General features: G+C 40.0%; 1 protein-coding gene across 4 annotated transcripts in view; it reads left to right on the plus strand.

Annotated features, from left to right (window-relative positions):
- Positions 1-12,675, plus strand: part of LOC124721140 (transcriptional adapter 1-like) — a 180,325-nt gene that overhangs the window by 133,495 nt on the left and 34,155 nt on the right. For all 4 annotated transcript variants that reach the window (XM_047245957.1, XM_047245958.1, XM_047245956.1 and 1 more), the window contains one exon: positions 7,533-7,695. In XM_047245957.1, coding sequence (XP_047101913.1) covers positions 7,533-7,695 — 163 coding nt within the window. The remainder of the gene's footprint in view (positions 1-7,532; positions 7,696-12,675) is intronic.

Genomic DNA, 12,675 nt, shown 5'->3' on the forward strand with positions numbered 1-12,675 from the left:
CCCATTCCTCTCTCCACCCTTATGTCCAAAACTCTTGTTCATAACAGAAGGAAAAGAAAGAGGCAGGTTTCACAGTTAGATGACTCCCAGATTGCTCCCAATTTTAATTTATAAGGATATCTTCTGGTGACTTTACTTATCACAGTTCACTTTGCCAATAGCATAAGGAAGCATAGGTGGCTATGTTGGTGAAAAAACACATAACTGTTCTTAGTTATTTCCACACATCTCATCTACGTTCTTCTGAAATTGTGACAAATTGGTTTTTAACAGTAACAATATGCTGAAGCTGCATAATACCGCAAAACCAATTTAGTTTTAAAGGCCTCACCAGTCTTAATGCCAATTCTCCATCCCTGTTTGCTTTTGTCAGATATTGCTATGGACAGTGCATATAATGAGTCACAAAATTGAAATGTTGTATTCCTGTCAGTAGATCTGTGCCTCCAAAATGGAAACTTTGAAGCTTTTCTCCACAGTTGGTGTGTTACTCTGTTTTCCTGCCTGTCCATGCACACATTACCTATAACAAATTTTTGGCGATTTATCATTCCTGTTGCATATTTTTCTGCACCATTTGAGATGTGAGAGGAAACATGACAAGTGGCACCTATGTTTATAGCCCAGCTTCCAGAAAATGGTTTCAGATGGTCCTAGTTGACACTAATTTTGCAAATTAGTCCTAATTTCTGCAGTGGTTTCCGTGTGATCAGCAGTGGCTGCTCGTATTTGGTAAACAGTCCAGGCATGACTCTGTCTGCTTCTGCCATCTGCAACCAGTGTGAGAAACACGTGCTCTTTCCTTGTACTGTTGACACCATTCCCAACATACAGCTGACACATCATATAGAATGTATTAAACAATTATTTGGAAGGCCTACAATATGACGCCATTGAATTTCAGTTAACAGGAACAGCACAAATTGTGCCTCTCAGCAGTGCCTTGGTATGTCTGCAATGTTTTCTAACCCAGTGTTATTGTCATAAAAACAGATTAGTCTTTCAGAAAGTCCAGTGCAGCTGTTTTTGGCTCAGCAATTTCTTAGACATTAGGTGAGTCCTACTCTCTCCTCAACATAATGCTTTGAAACATTAACTTTAGTGCCCACTATCAGTGTCCCATGCAAATATGGTACAGTAAAACTCCTCTTTTACACTTTTCAACTGACTTTTAAAAAATGGTGTCAATTGTGGGAAATGTAGATGGTGGGAAGTTACTTTTGAAGTACATACAAAAGTTTTTACATTTTACAATCACATTAGTAGCTCATACTATTTTATGAAGAAAAAAAAATCCAGAATTCTTGTTCGTAACAATTTCACATGGTGAATTCTTTCTATCTGGCTTTCTGTTTCATAAATAAACTCAAAAATTTTGGTGCCTACATAAAAATTTTAGCATTGGTCCAAAAGCAATTACAAGACCGGGACATATGTTACATATATACATATGGCATCAAACTGTAGACAAGAAGTATATCTATAATTAGTTTATAAAATTTGCTACATTGTATGCTAAATATGACATTTTAAGAAAAATATGCAAAACATGGGATAGTAGTTGGCAACAGATCATTTTGACTGTTTATGTAATATGACACACCCAGAATTACATTCTACAAATTTCATCATGAGGTTAAATGTATGTAGATACAAGACAACATAGTAAAATATAATTCTGTACTTCATAATATAGAATGGAATGTGCAGTTAAATGTTAATTATGCTGTAAGGTCCCATGCTAACAAACACCTTGGAAATCGGGACATGCCGAATGAAGTACCAAAAATGTCTGACAGTTATGATAGTATTAAATGTTTGTGCTTTGCTATTAGTTCCGAACCTGACCACCACTTCAGAAATTGCTACATATTCCAAAAACAGCAGCATGCCGTACACCACATGATAACATCTCCCTGCAAATCAGATTGCAGAGTGGCCCACCATGCAGCAGTCCAAACCCATTGGCTTTGCTGGTCTGACACACCTTATTCCATATTAAATAGCTCTGTGCTGGCTCTGCCTCGGCCAATACCACTTTGACTATTAAATGCTTTGGCCCCACCCAACAGCAGTGGATGGGCTGCATTGTACACACTGGCAAATATGCATACTGCACTCAGGAAGGTGGTGCATTAGTACAGCTGTGGTCAGACTTGCAGCTGGTTGGATGTGGCCAAATTTACATTCAAGGTGGATGTGCATTGCGCACACAGCCAACTTTAGCCATCTGTCTTGTCTGGCCAGTATTTTGTCATGCAAACAGCGATCAGCCATTGACCCCACTGCGACCAAAGTTGTATGCAGTTGCAAGGAACAGTGTGTATGCTATACTGCCAGTGTGTGGCCAGCCATCAATGCGATTCCAGTGGTGTGGATTTTTTACATTTGATTTTTTGTTGATGTGTTGCTGTAGAAGGATCTTTCTGTCATCATGGACTTTGATACACAAAAAATATTATAAAATTTAGGAAGATGTTTGCTCCAGGGAGTTTGTCATCCAAAGGACATGTAGTAGACAAGAACCAGCAAAAGAAAACGTGATAGAAAATGACTGATGTTTGGTGGAAGTGGATGTACAAATCCACAGGAACAAAACACACCTTTTTTTATATTTTATTAACACAACATCTACATTTAATTCAGAAAATGTTATCCAACTGACGTGGCAGAGCACCTTTATCTACAAAGTAACTGGTAAATACGTTTCTGTAGTGTGAACTGGGTCTATGACTATATTCATTGTGGAATACCCTCTCATGAATTGAAAGATACTGGTATAGGGTATCAGTAAGTGGTACACCATCTCTGGTTCATACATAGTTTTGTAGAATACAACATGCCATAACAGTCTCTACAGTGATATTGTCTACATTCAGGGGCTTGTGAAATATCCTCCACTTACATGCCACCATCTGCCACAGACACTCAGCTAAACATCTTGTTCAAGAATGATGATAGTTCAGCACCGTTTGTTTCACAAAAAAAAGCAACAACCATTCCCTTTGTAGAGGGGATTGCAACATAAGGATGTACCCATTATGGTTTCTCCTTTCATTTCGGCTCACAATTCCACAGCTGTCACCATAACCCCCAACATGTGATGACTGAAATGCAGCCAATTCGCTGCCAGACATGCCACCAGTTACAGCTCTGATTGTAGAAGCTGTGGCCACAGCCAGCCATAGGTTCATTTGACATACTTTTTTATTCCTGAATATCTTGACTGAATATCTTGACTGAATTTGTTACATAAATATTAAGTGACCACAGTGAGTGTGTGATGAAGACTTTACTTGTTACTGACATAACAAGATATTGGACTTTTAGTTCTAATGATAAGTCATTACACTCAAAATTCATTATCACAAGTGATCAAGGCACTTGTGAATAAAACAAGTCATTTTATAAATACTAAACAGGATTGTCTGACATTGAAATAAAACTGCCAGTATCATCCGTGCTGCTCAGTAATAATTTGTACGTAATGGAAGTGTAGGTAAGTCAAATGTACACAACAAAATGTGCAATAAACAAAAAAAATTTACAGCTACAAACAATGTAAAATGAAACTTTGTGTGCAAAAAGGGTTTCAGGATATTTTTTCACTCACTTGTCTCTGTTACAATTACTGTGAATAAAAAGAAGTGCATCAACATTGTCCTGATGTAAAAGTGGTTGTCTTGGTGTTGAGAATGAAACTGGCAGAAATAAAATTTCTTTCATAAGACAAGCTGGGTGATTTCATACACAGTATTTTCTGGCACTCTTCTGAAGAACTGAAAAATTTTGTGCAGTCATTCTGCAGCAAGAAACCATATTTTCTTCCATTTTGTAGTTTGGAATTATGTGTGTCTCTAAGTCACCTGTTAGCGTAAGACTGTCATTTACATCTGCCCACAAAGCAAACTTCTTCACTTTCCATGGTAGTGTACTTTTTGTGTAATTTTGTGAAAGAATTGCTTGTTGGTGGCATCTACGTGACTCACTCTAATGATTTTTATCTAACTGGAAAAATAGAAAAGCTTTTTAATACAACCACAATGTGAGCCCTAAAGTGAAAAATACTATCAAAAATACAACATTATTCTATTGTTGAAGGAATTTGAACTGTTTCATTGAATTTCAGGACTTCCCCAAAGTCACCCACAGATTATGTTAAATGATCTGATAAAGTATTCCCATATATTTGATTGTTCTTTAGGTGAGGAAACACCAAATCAGACCCTATGAGGTCTGTACTTTCTTCTGTGGCCAATCTTGGTTTTGATTGACAGTTGACAGTTCCATTTGGAAATGGCCACTGGGGTCAATAAACATAGCAATAAATATATTGTACGTCTTAACTGTGCCATGACTTCTCACCTTTTTAACTGTGCCATGACTTCTCACCTCATGACTTCTCACCTCTTCTCTTCAGATGTCATTTTTAGATGTTGATATGGTGGCCAGAGAATAGTTGCTGGATCATTGTACCTCTGAACAATTAAATTTTCCACTAAGGCATTTACATAGAAGTCCTATTTAGAGGCTTCTCTGTCTTGAGGTGCCTAAGTCAAATGCTGCAATAATGTCATATTCCATGGCAACAGTGTAGGTGATTTCTGATTCCTTGCATCCATGGAAGGCCTCACGTTTCAAAAGGTTTGCTATAAAGTAAATGTTAACATATAAGAATTACGATAATGTGATAGCATACATACCATGAGAAGAGAAATTAGTTCATTCATCAGTATGCTATTAATTTCTTCAGTTCGGCCTATTTCTCCCTTCTCAGAGGTCAAATCAAAAAAATCCAAACTTGTGCTCCATCTCGAATTACGTCATTGTTGGTGGAATGTTAAACCCTAATCTTCCTTCTTCTTCAGAGAGCTTTAATGACACAAGTCAGAATATTGACTGTCTTCTGATTCTAACAGTCGACCCTGTATTCCAGTGAGTATCGCTGGACTTTTCCACTGTTATTGTAAGAGCAGGGAGGCCTTTCTTTGTGTAAATTACAAGTTGAAATGTTATAAATTGTGGACAGTTGATGCCTGTCTTGTCCTTATTAAAAGCATTTTGTAGAATTGTATTTTACATAGCACAGGAACAGTTCAATCATGAATAATCACGCAGTGCAGATAACGTCGAGCTTTTAACACTTTGCCCGCATCTCGTGGTCGTGCAGTAGCGTTCTCGCTTCCCACGCCCGGGTTACCGGGTTTGATTCCCGGCGGGGTCAGAGATTTTCTCTGCCTCGTGATGGCTGGGTGTTGTGTGATGTCCTTAGGTTTAAGTAGTTCTAAGTTCTAGGGGACTTATGACCATAGATGTTAAGTCCCATAGTGTTCAGAGCCATTTTTTTAACACTTTGTGCCATGTACCATGTGGGGATACTTTTCTGTAAGTCACTCCAGTGTTAACTTGTGTCTCAAGATCCAAAAAACATCCATCCCCTACAGTTCCATACAGCACATAGCCACACATTTACCAATAATCATCCCCTGGGCGGGTTTAGGAAGTTGTTTCTTGTCAGCACAAGACACTTGCTTATTAGGCACATATGGGCAGCAAGAAATGTGCAAAGTGCCACTTTACCCTTTTCCATGAGTGTAAATTTCTCTCCACAGTGAACAGCAAACAGAACTAACATTGTCCTTATTGCTATCCTTTACAGGCTTAAATACTGCCCAAATTGAACTTTTAAGGTTCATTTCGGGCTTTTACTTCATTTTTTATTGATTTGCTCTTCTTCCTTTGCAAACCATGTTTTCCATCGAAAAAAAGAAGAAAATAAAATGGAAAATTTAGTGATAACATAAATTAGCATACACACGTGTCACTCTAAGCACCGCCCTACTTGCTGTTCATAGACCTTAGCTCACAATGGCAGTCAGTACTACCACCAGCCTGTAGTGTATGGTGTTTGCATGCAGTCCTGCTCAGCCTGTGCTGTAACATCACGGGCTTGCTTCGTCCAAGACCACTGTAGCTCAGTACAGCCAAAGCCGGTGGTCGGGGGCCCTTGCTGCAAATCACAGTTGATGCATTTTTTTAATGAAATAATATGCCAACAATTCCCATGTCATACATAGTGGTAGTACAAAGTGTTGTCTCCACCCCTCCCTCCTCCTCTCTGCCCTGTGTGCAAGAGATACCACATCTGTGATCGTTCAAAGATAGTTTATATAATAGTTCATATTGTATCTGCAAGAGGTGCTACCATAGCTCATGTTTATTGTTGCCAGCTTTTTTTCTGTTTGGACTAATTCTGATGTTTTATCCCAACCCAAAACTTAGTTCGATAACGCAACTATGAGCAACACTGCAGACAGTATAGTTGTTATTAGATTCACAGTGTTGAAAACAAAGCACTAGTGACAGAAATTGTTCTATCTTTTAAAGACTTCTACTACTGATTCAGAAGGTGAGAGGCCAGAGCTTAACAGAGTTCATTGTGAAATGTTTCTAGGTACCACATAAAAGCCAAATCCTTTTCAGCATCATTATGTCCCAGTTATATGTTTTTGTTTCTGTATATTAACATTGTTTCATTAGGTATAAAAAGCAGATACTTACAATTATAACACAAAATTTGGTGGGAATTAACATTCTGAACATAGAGAATTTGAAGGAACTGATAGAACATGCCATAAACAGTGGGAAAACATTAATTCCAGGAACATTAATGGGGGTTATGCTTAATTTATATATGTATTTAGAGGTCTCCATTTTCCAATAATTTATTCTTGCCATATGTCCTTTATGCACCATATGGGAGACTTATGAGCATGTCCTAATTGTTTCATACTAATATTTTCATGGGACTGCATTACATACATATTTTGTGCTAAAGAATAAATTGGGAGGTCACTAGTTACAATTTCATTTATTGCGGGGAGTACTGTTGAGTGTCCATAGTGAACAAATGATTCTTCCACTCACATGTTGTGGTATCTGTCAGCTTGTGTTGTTTGTGTGACCTCTGCTTCTTTCTACACCAGCAACCTGGAATTTTGTGTAAGTGTATCATACTCCTCTCACTTGTGCTGGTCCAGTACTAATGTAGAAAAATAGATTACTAAATTGAGCAGTTATAATATCAGTAGCAACAGGACCTGCAGAAAGATAGTCATAATGGAAGTCATAGTTTTTTTTCCCAAGGAGTTGACATATCTCACTTTCAATGTAAATTTAATTATAGTCTGCAGATTTTTGTAACATTTGGATTTATGCCAACTTTTAATCTGTCTGTCTCTGTGCCCATTTCTGCATGTTATTGCTGTTATTGGTTTTAAATCAGCAGAACTAGTTTGCTCAGAATGAAATTTTACATAGTTATAAAACCAGTAATCAACACAACGTAATTATATGCCTGTGCTTCAAGTACTTTTTTTTTCTCCAGGTGTAAAGTAATTCTCATTCTTACTGTTCATATTTTGTATTTTACTGGAAGTGTTGAATCAGACGGAGTTAGTGTTTTGCACAGTTAGAGGTGCCTTATTTATGTGATTTGGACACATTTGAAAGACTAAAATATCATATTTTAGGGGAAAGCCTGATGAAAAGGGAGCATCATGCAGCCGACTTAGATTTCTTGGACCAACATACGAAGAAATGGAGCAACGTTATATATTTGAACTCGCATGTTCATCTCGGCAGCCTCCACCCAACAGGCCAATAAGCTTATATGACCTACTTGAAACAGTGCAGGTTAGTAAAAAGTTTTCATCTTTATAATTCTACTATATTGAAAGCTGTGCATTAGCATTCATTTGCATTTAGGGAGGAAGAAGCTGCTGCCAAGTAACAAATGTGCTAAAGAGTGCTGTCAAAAACAAGTTCAGTGTGACTTGTGACTTGACTTCCTGAGAATGATGTACACTATGTGATATGAAGTATCTGGATACATGTGTGTAATGTAGAATTGGCCATTAGATGTCATGAGAGGCAGATACGCCAGTATAAAAGGATGTGGGGAGTATTTTATTGTTAGTAGAGAAAGAGTAACAGCAGAATGGTTGGGTCAGGAGAGCTCAGTGACTTTGAACATGGACTATTCATTGATGTCAGCTGATTAACAAATCTACATTTCAAGCTTCTAAAGCTGCCCAATTTGATTGTTGGTGTGTGACTGTGAAGTGTAAATGTGGAGGAACAACCACAGCTAAACGTAGACCAGCCATATCTCTTATGCTGATTGACAGGGACCATCAAGCATTGTGGAGGATAGTTGTAATAACTTACATAAAAACAGCAGAGGGAATTACTCATGAGTCCAAAGTACTGCCATCAGTGCAACTAGCACATTCAGCGTAAGGAGCCAAAAAGAATGGGGTGCAATGGTCAAGCAGCAGCTGATCAGCCATACATTTCTGTATCAGTGCTAAACAAAGTTTGAGGTAGTATAGAGAGTGGCATTACTGGACATAGATGACAGGAGGTGAGTGATTTGGAATGTGAATCATGCTACAAACTGTAACAATCTGATGGAGGGGTTATGATTTGATGAATATCTGGAGAACATTATCTGCCATCGTATGTAGTGCCAGCAGTGAAGTATAGAGGAGGTGATGTTACGGTATGGAGTGTTTCTCGTGGTTGTGGAGTGATCCCATTATCGCAAATAAAAAAACACTAAATACGGAAGGATATGAACACATTTTACAGCATTGTGTACTAAGCAAAGTTGAGGAATGGTTCAGAGACAATGATTGACTGTGTCAGTGTGACAATACTTCCGTTCATAATGCTGCACCTGTGAGGCTACATTCTTGAAGTGGACTGGCCTGCCCAGAGTCCTGATCTGAACCCTGTGAAACACTTTTGGGATGAATATGAATGTCGATTTAACTCCAGACCCGAGCATCCCAACATCATTTTCTCTGGTTTCAGTTCTTGATAAGAAATGAGCTGTCATTGCTATACAGACATTCAGATACCTCACTGAAAGTGTCCCAAGCAGAGTTCAAGACATCATAAAGGTGAAGGGTGGACACACCCAATATTAATGTCCATTAATAGGTGTCTGGGTGCTTTTGATCAGATAGTGTAGTGTAATGTGGTGAAAAGACTTTGAGTTACAAAAATTTAGATCATAAGAAACTGCCAACTTATATGCTACCCTATTGCAAATATCCTGTCCATGTTGCAGGGTATTTTAGAGGCCATTCACATAAGAAAAAAAGGATGATTTAGAATTCGTCACCCAGTTGATCAGAGGTTATTGAGGCAGATTACCAACTTTTAACTGATAAGGATAGGGAAGGTAATTAGATGAGTATGTTTCAATGGAACCATCTGGGCATTTACATGAATACATTTTGAGAAATCACATAAAAACTAAATATGGATGACTGGATGGTAATTTGGACCCCACACCTCCTGACTATGAGTTGAGTGTATTAACCACTGTACCAACTTGCTCAGTCTGTTCAGATAAACTTGTATGCTGGCAATGATATTCTGTTATTTGTTTAGTAATGTACAGATGAACATGTTGTCCCTTCATGCTAAAATGTTCACAAGCTTCTGTATATTGAACGACGTATCTTATTCTTTCAAATTGGACTCTTTCACTCAGCAGCAGTGGGTGGTGTGACCTGTTTTGAAACTTTGTTGCAGATTGAAACTATGTGTTGGAATGGGACTCAAACTTGGAACCTCACCTTGCATGGGCAATACTCTTACTGATAGGATGTTGCAAATGCTCATTTCCAGGGCTGTTAGTGTATAATCAGTTCCCTTTATAATGTGACACACACACACACACACACACACACACACACACACACACACACACACACACAGAGAGAGAGAGAGAGAGAGAGAGAGAGAGAGAATGGGGTCAAGTTGTGAGTGCAGTGGGTTAGTGGAGATTGAGGCCAGGAGGATTACGGGAGCAAAGAAACTATTGCAAGGATAACTCTCAGCTGTGTAGTTAAAAAACCTGGGATCTGAATAGCAAAGGCTATGATGCAGCCCACATAAAATGCTGTGCAGAAATTGCAAAAAACCTGGTATACAACATGGCTGCCTTCACTGGTGGCCCTGCCTCTGATGGTATGGAATGGCATAAGCCGGTAATGGGACTAGAGTAGTTTGTGCTGGGTGGGTGGGGGTTGGGAGTGGGAGTGGCGCAGGGGTGGACCAGGATGTTGCATAGGTTGGATGGGCAGCAGAATACCATTTGAGGGGGAGTTCAAAGGATCGTGAGTAGGATGTCCCTTATTTCTGGACTTGATGATAGATAGTCAGAGCTCTGGCGAAGGACATGTTCCGGTTACTTCAGTGTGGGTTGATTTGGATGATGATGGGGGCATTCCTTTGCAGATGGTTCTTGGGGGTAGTGGGAGGATGAGGGGTGAGTGAGGATATGGCACGGAAAATCTTCTTATTCACTAGGTTTGGAGGGGGGGGGGGGGGCTGTGCCTGTCTTTTAAGGCCCTTGTGAGACCTTTAGCATACTGAGCAAGGGAGTTTTCGTCACTGCAGATACACCATCCATGAGTGGCCAGGGGCGACAGTTGTCAGAATGCAGGTCCTGGTGGTAGTTAGTGGACTTGAAATGGACAGAGGTTTGGATGGAACCATCAGAGGGGTGGAGGTGAGCAGATGGGAGAAAATATATTGAGGCTGTGGAGAAATGAGTATATATTGTCATGACCCTGTGTCCAAATCATGAAGATATCATCAGTGAACCTGAGCCAGACAATTGGTTTGGGTTTTGGGAGGTTAGGAAGATTTCCTGTACATGACTTGTAAACATATTGGCATAGGAGGGTGCCATGTGGATGCCCATAGCCTTGCAGCGGATTTGTGTATGTATCTTCCCCTCAAAGGAGAAGTAGTTGTGTTGAGGGTGTAATTGGCTAGATGAATGAGGAACGAGGTTGTTAATTTGGAGTTGGAAGAATGTTGAGAGAGTTAGTGTTTGATAGCAACAAGGCCATGTGTATAAGGGGTGTTATTGTATAGGTAGTTGGCACTAACAGTGATGATTTGGGATCTAGCTGGTAATAGGGGGGAGGGGGGGTAGTGGTGGTTGAGAGAGTTGTTGGGTTTATGGATTTTAGGAAGACTGTAGAAGGTGTGTGTGTGTGTGTGTGTGTGTGTGTGTGTGTGTGTGTGTTGGGGGAGGGGGGTGCCATTGGGGTGAGAAGGGAGATGAATTCCGGTGAAAGATCATGGAATGGGATTGAAAGTTATGTTTGTTTGACTTCTGGGATGGGATCACTATAAGCAGAAGCCTTCTGACAGGTAGTCACTGTAATTCATCACAACAATGGTGGAGCTTTTGTCTGCAGGGAGGATAATTAAATCATGGTCTGTCTAGAGGTATTGAGTGGTGGCTGTTCTTTCTTCTGTTGAGAGTTTTATGTTTGTGGGAAGAGACCTGGGGAAGGATGATGAGGTCAAGTTGGATTTAAACTATTTCTGAATGGTGACCAGGGGCTGGTTAAGTGAGGGGGTGGGGGAGTGGGAAAGTCATGGTTGGATGCTGGTATGAACGGGGAGAGGCAAGGTTCATTGTTAGGATAAGGTTGACTTTGGCTCGAGGGATTCGTAGCAAAGAAGTGTTTCCATTGTAAGGATCAGGAGGAGGAGACTAGATCTTAGCCAAGTCCATTGTGACTGAACTTGAGTGTGGGCTGAAGATGAGGCCATTGTATATGACTGAAGCTTTTTTAGGATTGAGGTTTTTGGTGGATAAGCTGGCAACTGTGTTTTGCTTTTGTTTAGGTTCTGTGTTTATAGAATGTTGGGAGGGAGTGTTGGAGGATGCAACAAATGGAAAATGCCAGCAAGTCATGGTCTGTGTGCTATGAGGTGTTGATTGGCAGGGAGGTGAAGGGGGGGGGGGGGGAGGTGCTGGGGATAGGAGAGGTGTTAATGGCTAGTGGTGCTCTGAAGCAAAAATAGGATGTTGATAAATTTGGTAAGTTTTGGAGGTGATGTCTGGAGTGCTATTCCAGGTGTTGAAGGGTCGGGGTTTCAATTAAGGAGATGTGGTGCAGGTAGTTGGAATTGCACAGTAACAGTATCTTGTGAAAGGAGCAGAGTTGGCTCTGGAATTCCAGCACTATGGAGATTTATTTCTGTAGTGTGTGAGGGTTAGGGACTGGCAGAATCTGAAAATTTGAAGATCATTTTGAAAGGATGGGTGGGATTCAGAGTAGTAATTTTTATTGTTAGACCATTGGGAGACGGAGTGGGGGGGGGGGGGGTACCATGGCCTATGCAGCATTTAATGAATGTGATGCGGGCCTGGGTTTTACCTAAGAATAGTGATACTATCTGAACTGATGCAGGTAGATGGAGCAAGATTTCATTTGGGATGGCCAGGGGGAAAACACACAACACACAACACACACACACACACACACACACACACACACACACACACACACACACACACACACACACACACACGGACACGGACACGGACACGGAGACACAAACATGGACAAATTAATATTTTGGATTGTTATGAAGGGAACGACGTATAACAAGGCACAGGTTTGGAGTATGATAAGGCAAGAAGAAATTGTGCTGAGGGCTGGAGGATAGTTCTGTGATGTGAGGGTATTCGATAATACATTAGCTAACATTGTGCATGGGGCAAAAAAAAAAAAGAATAGACCTAAGATTATGATAAGAGCAGTGTGTGAGAGTAATTTGTTGCTTTGATAA

The sequence above is a fragment of the Schistocerca piceifrons genome, chromosome X (genome assembly GCF_021461385.2).
Source record: "Schistocerca piceifrons isolate TAMUIC-IGC-003096 chromosome X, iqSchPice1.1, whole genome shotgun sequence".
Taxonomy (NCBI): domain Eukaryota; kingdom Metazoa; phylum Arthropoda; class Insecta; order Orthoptera; family Acrididae; genus Schistocerca; species Schistocerca piceifrons.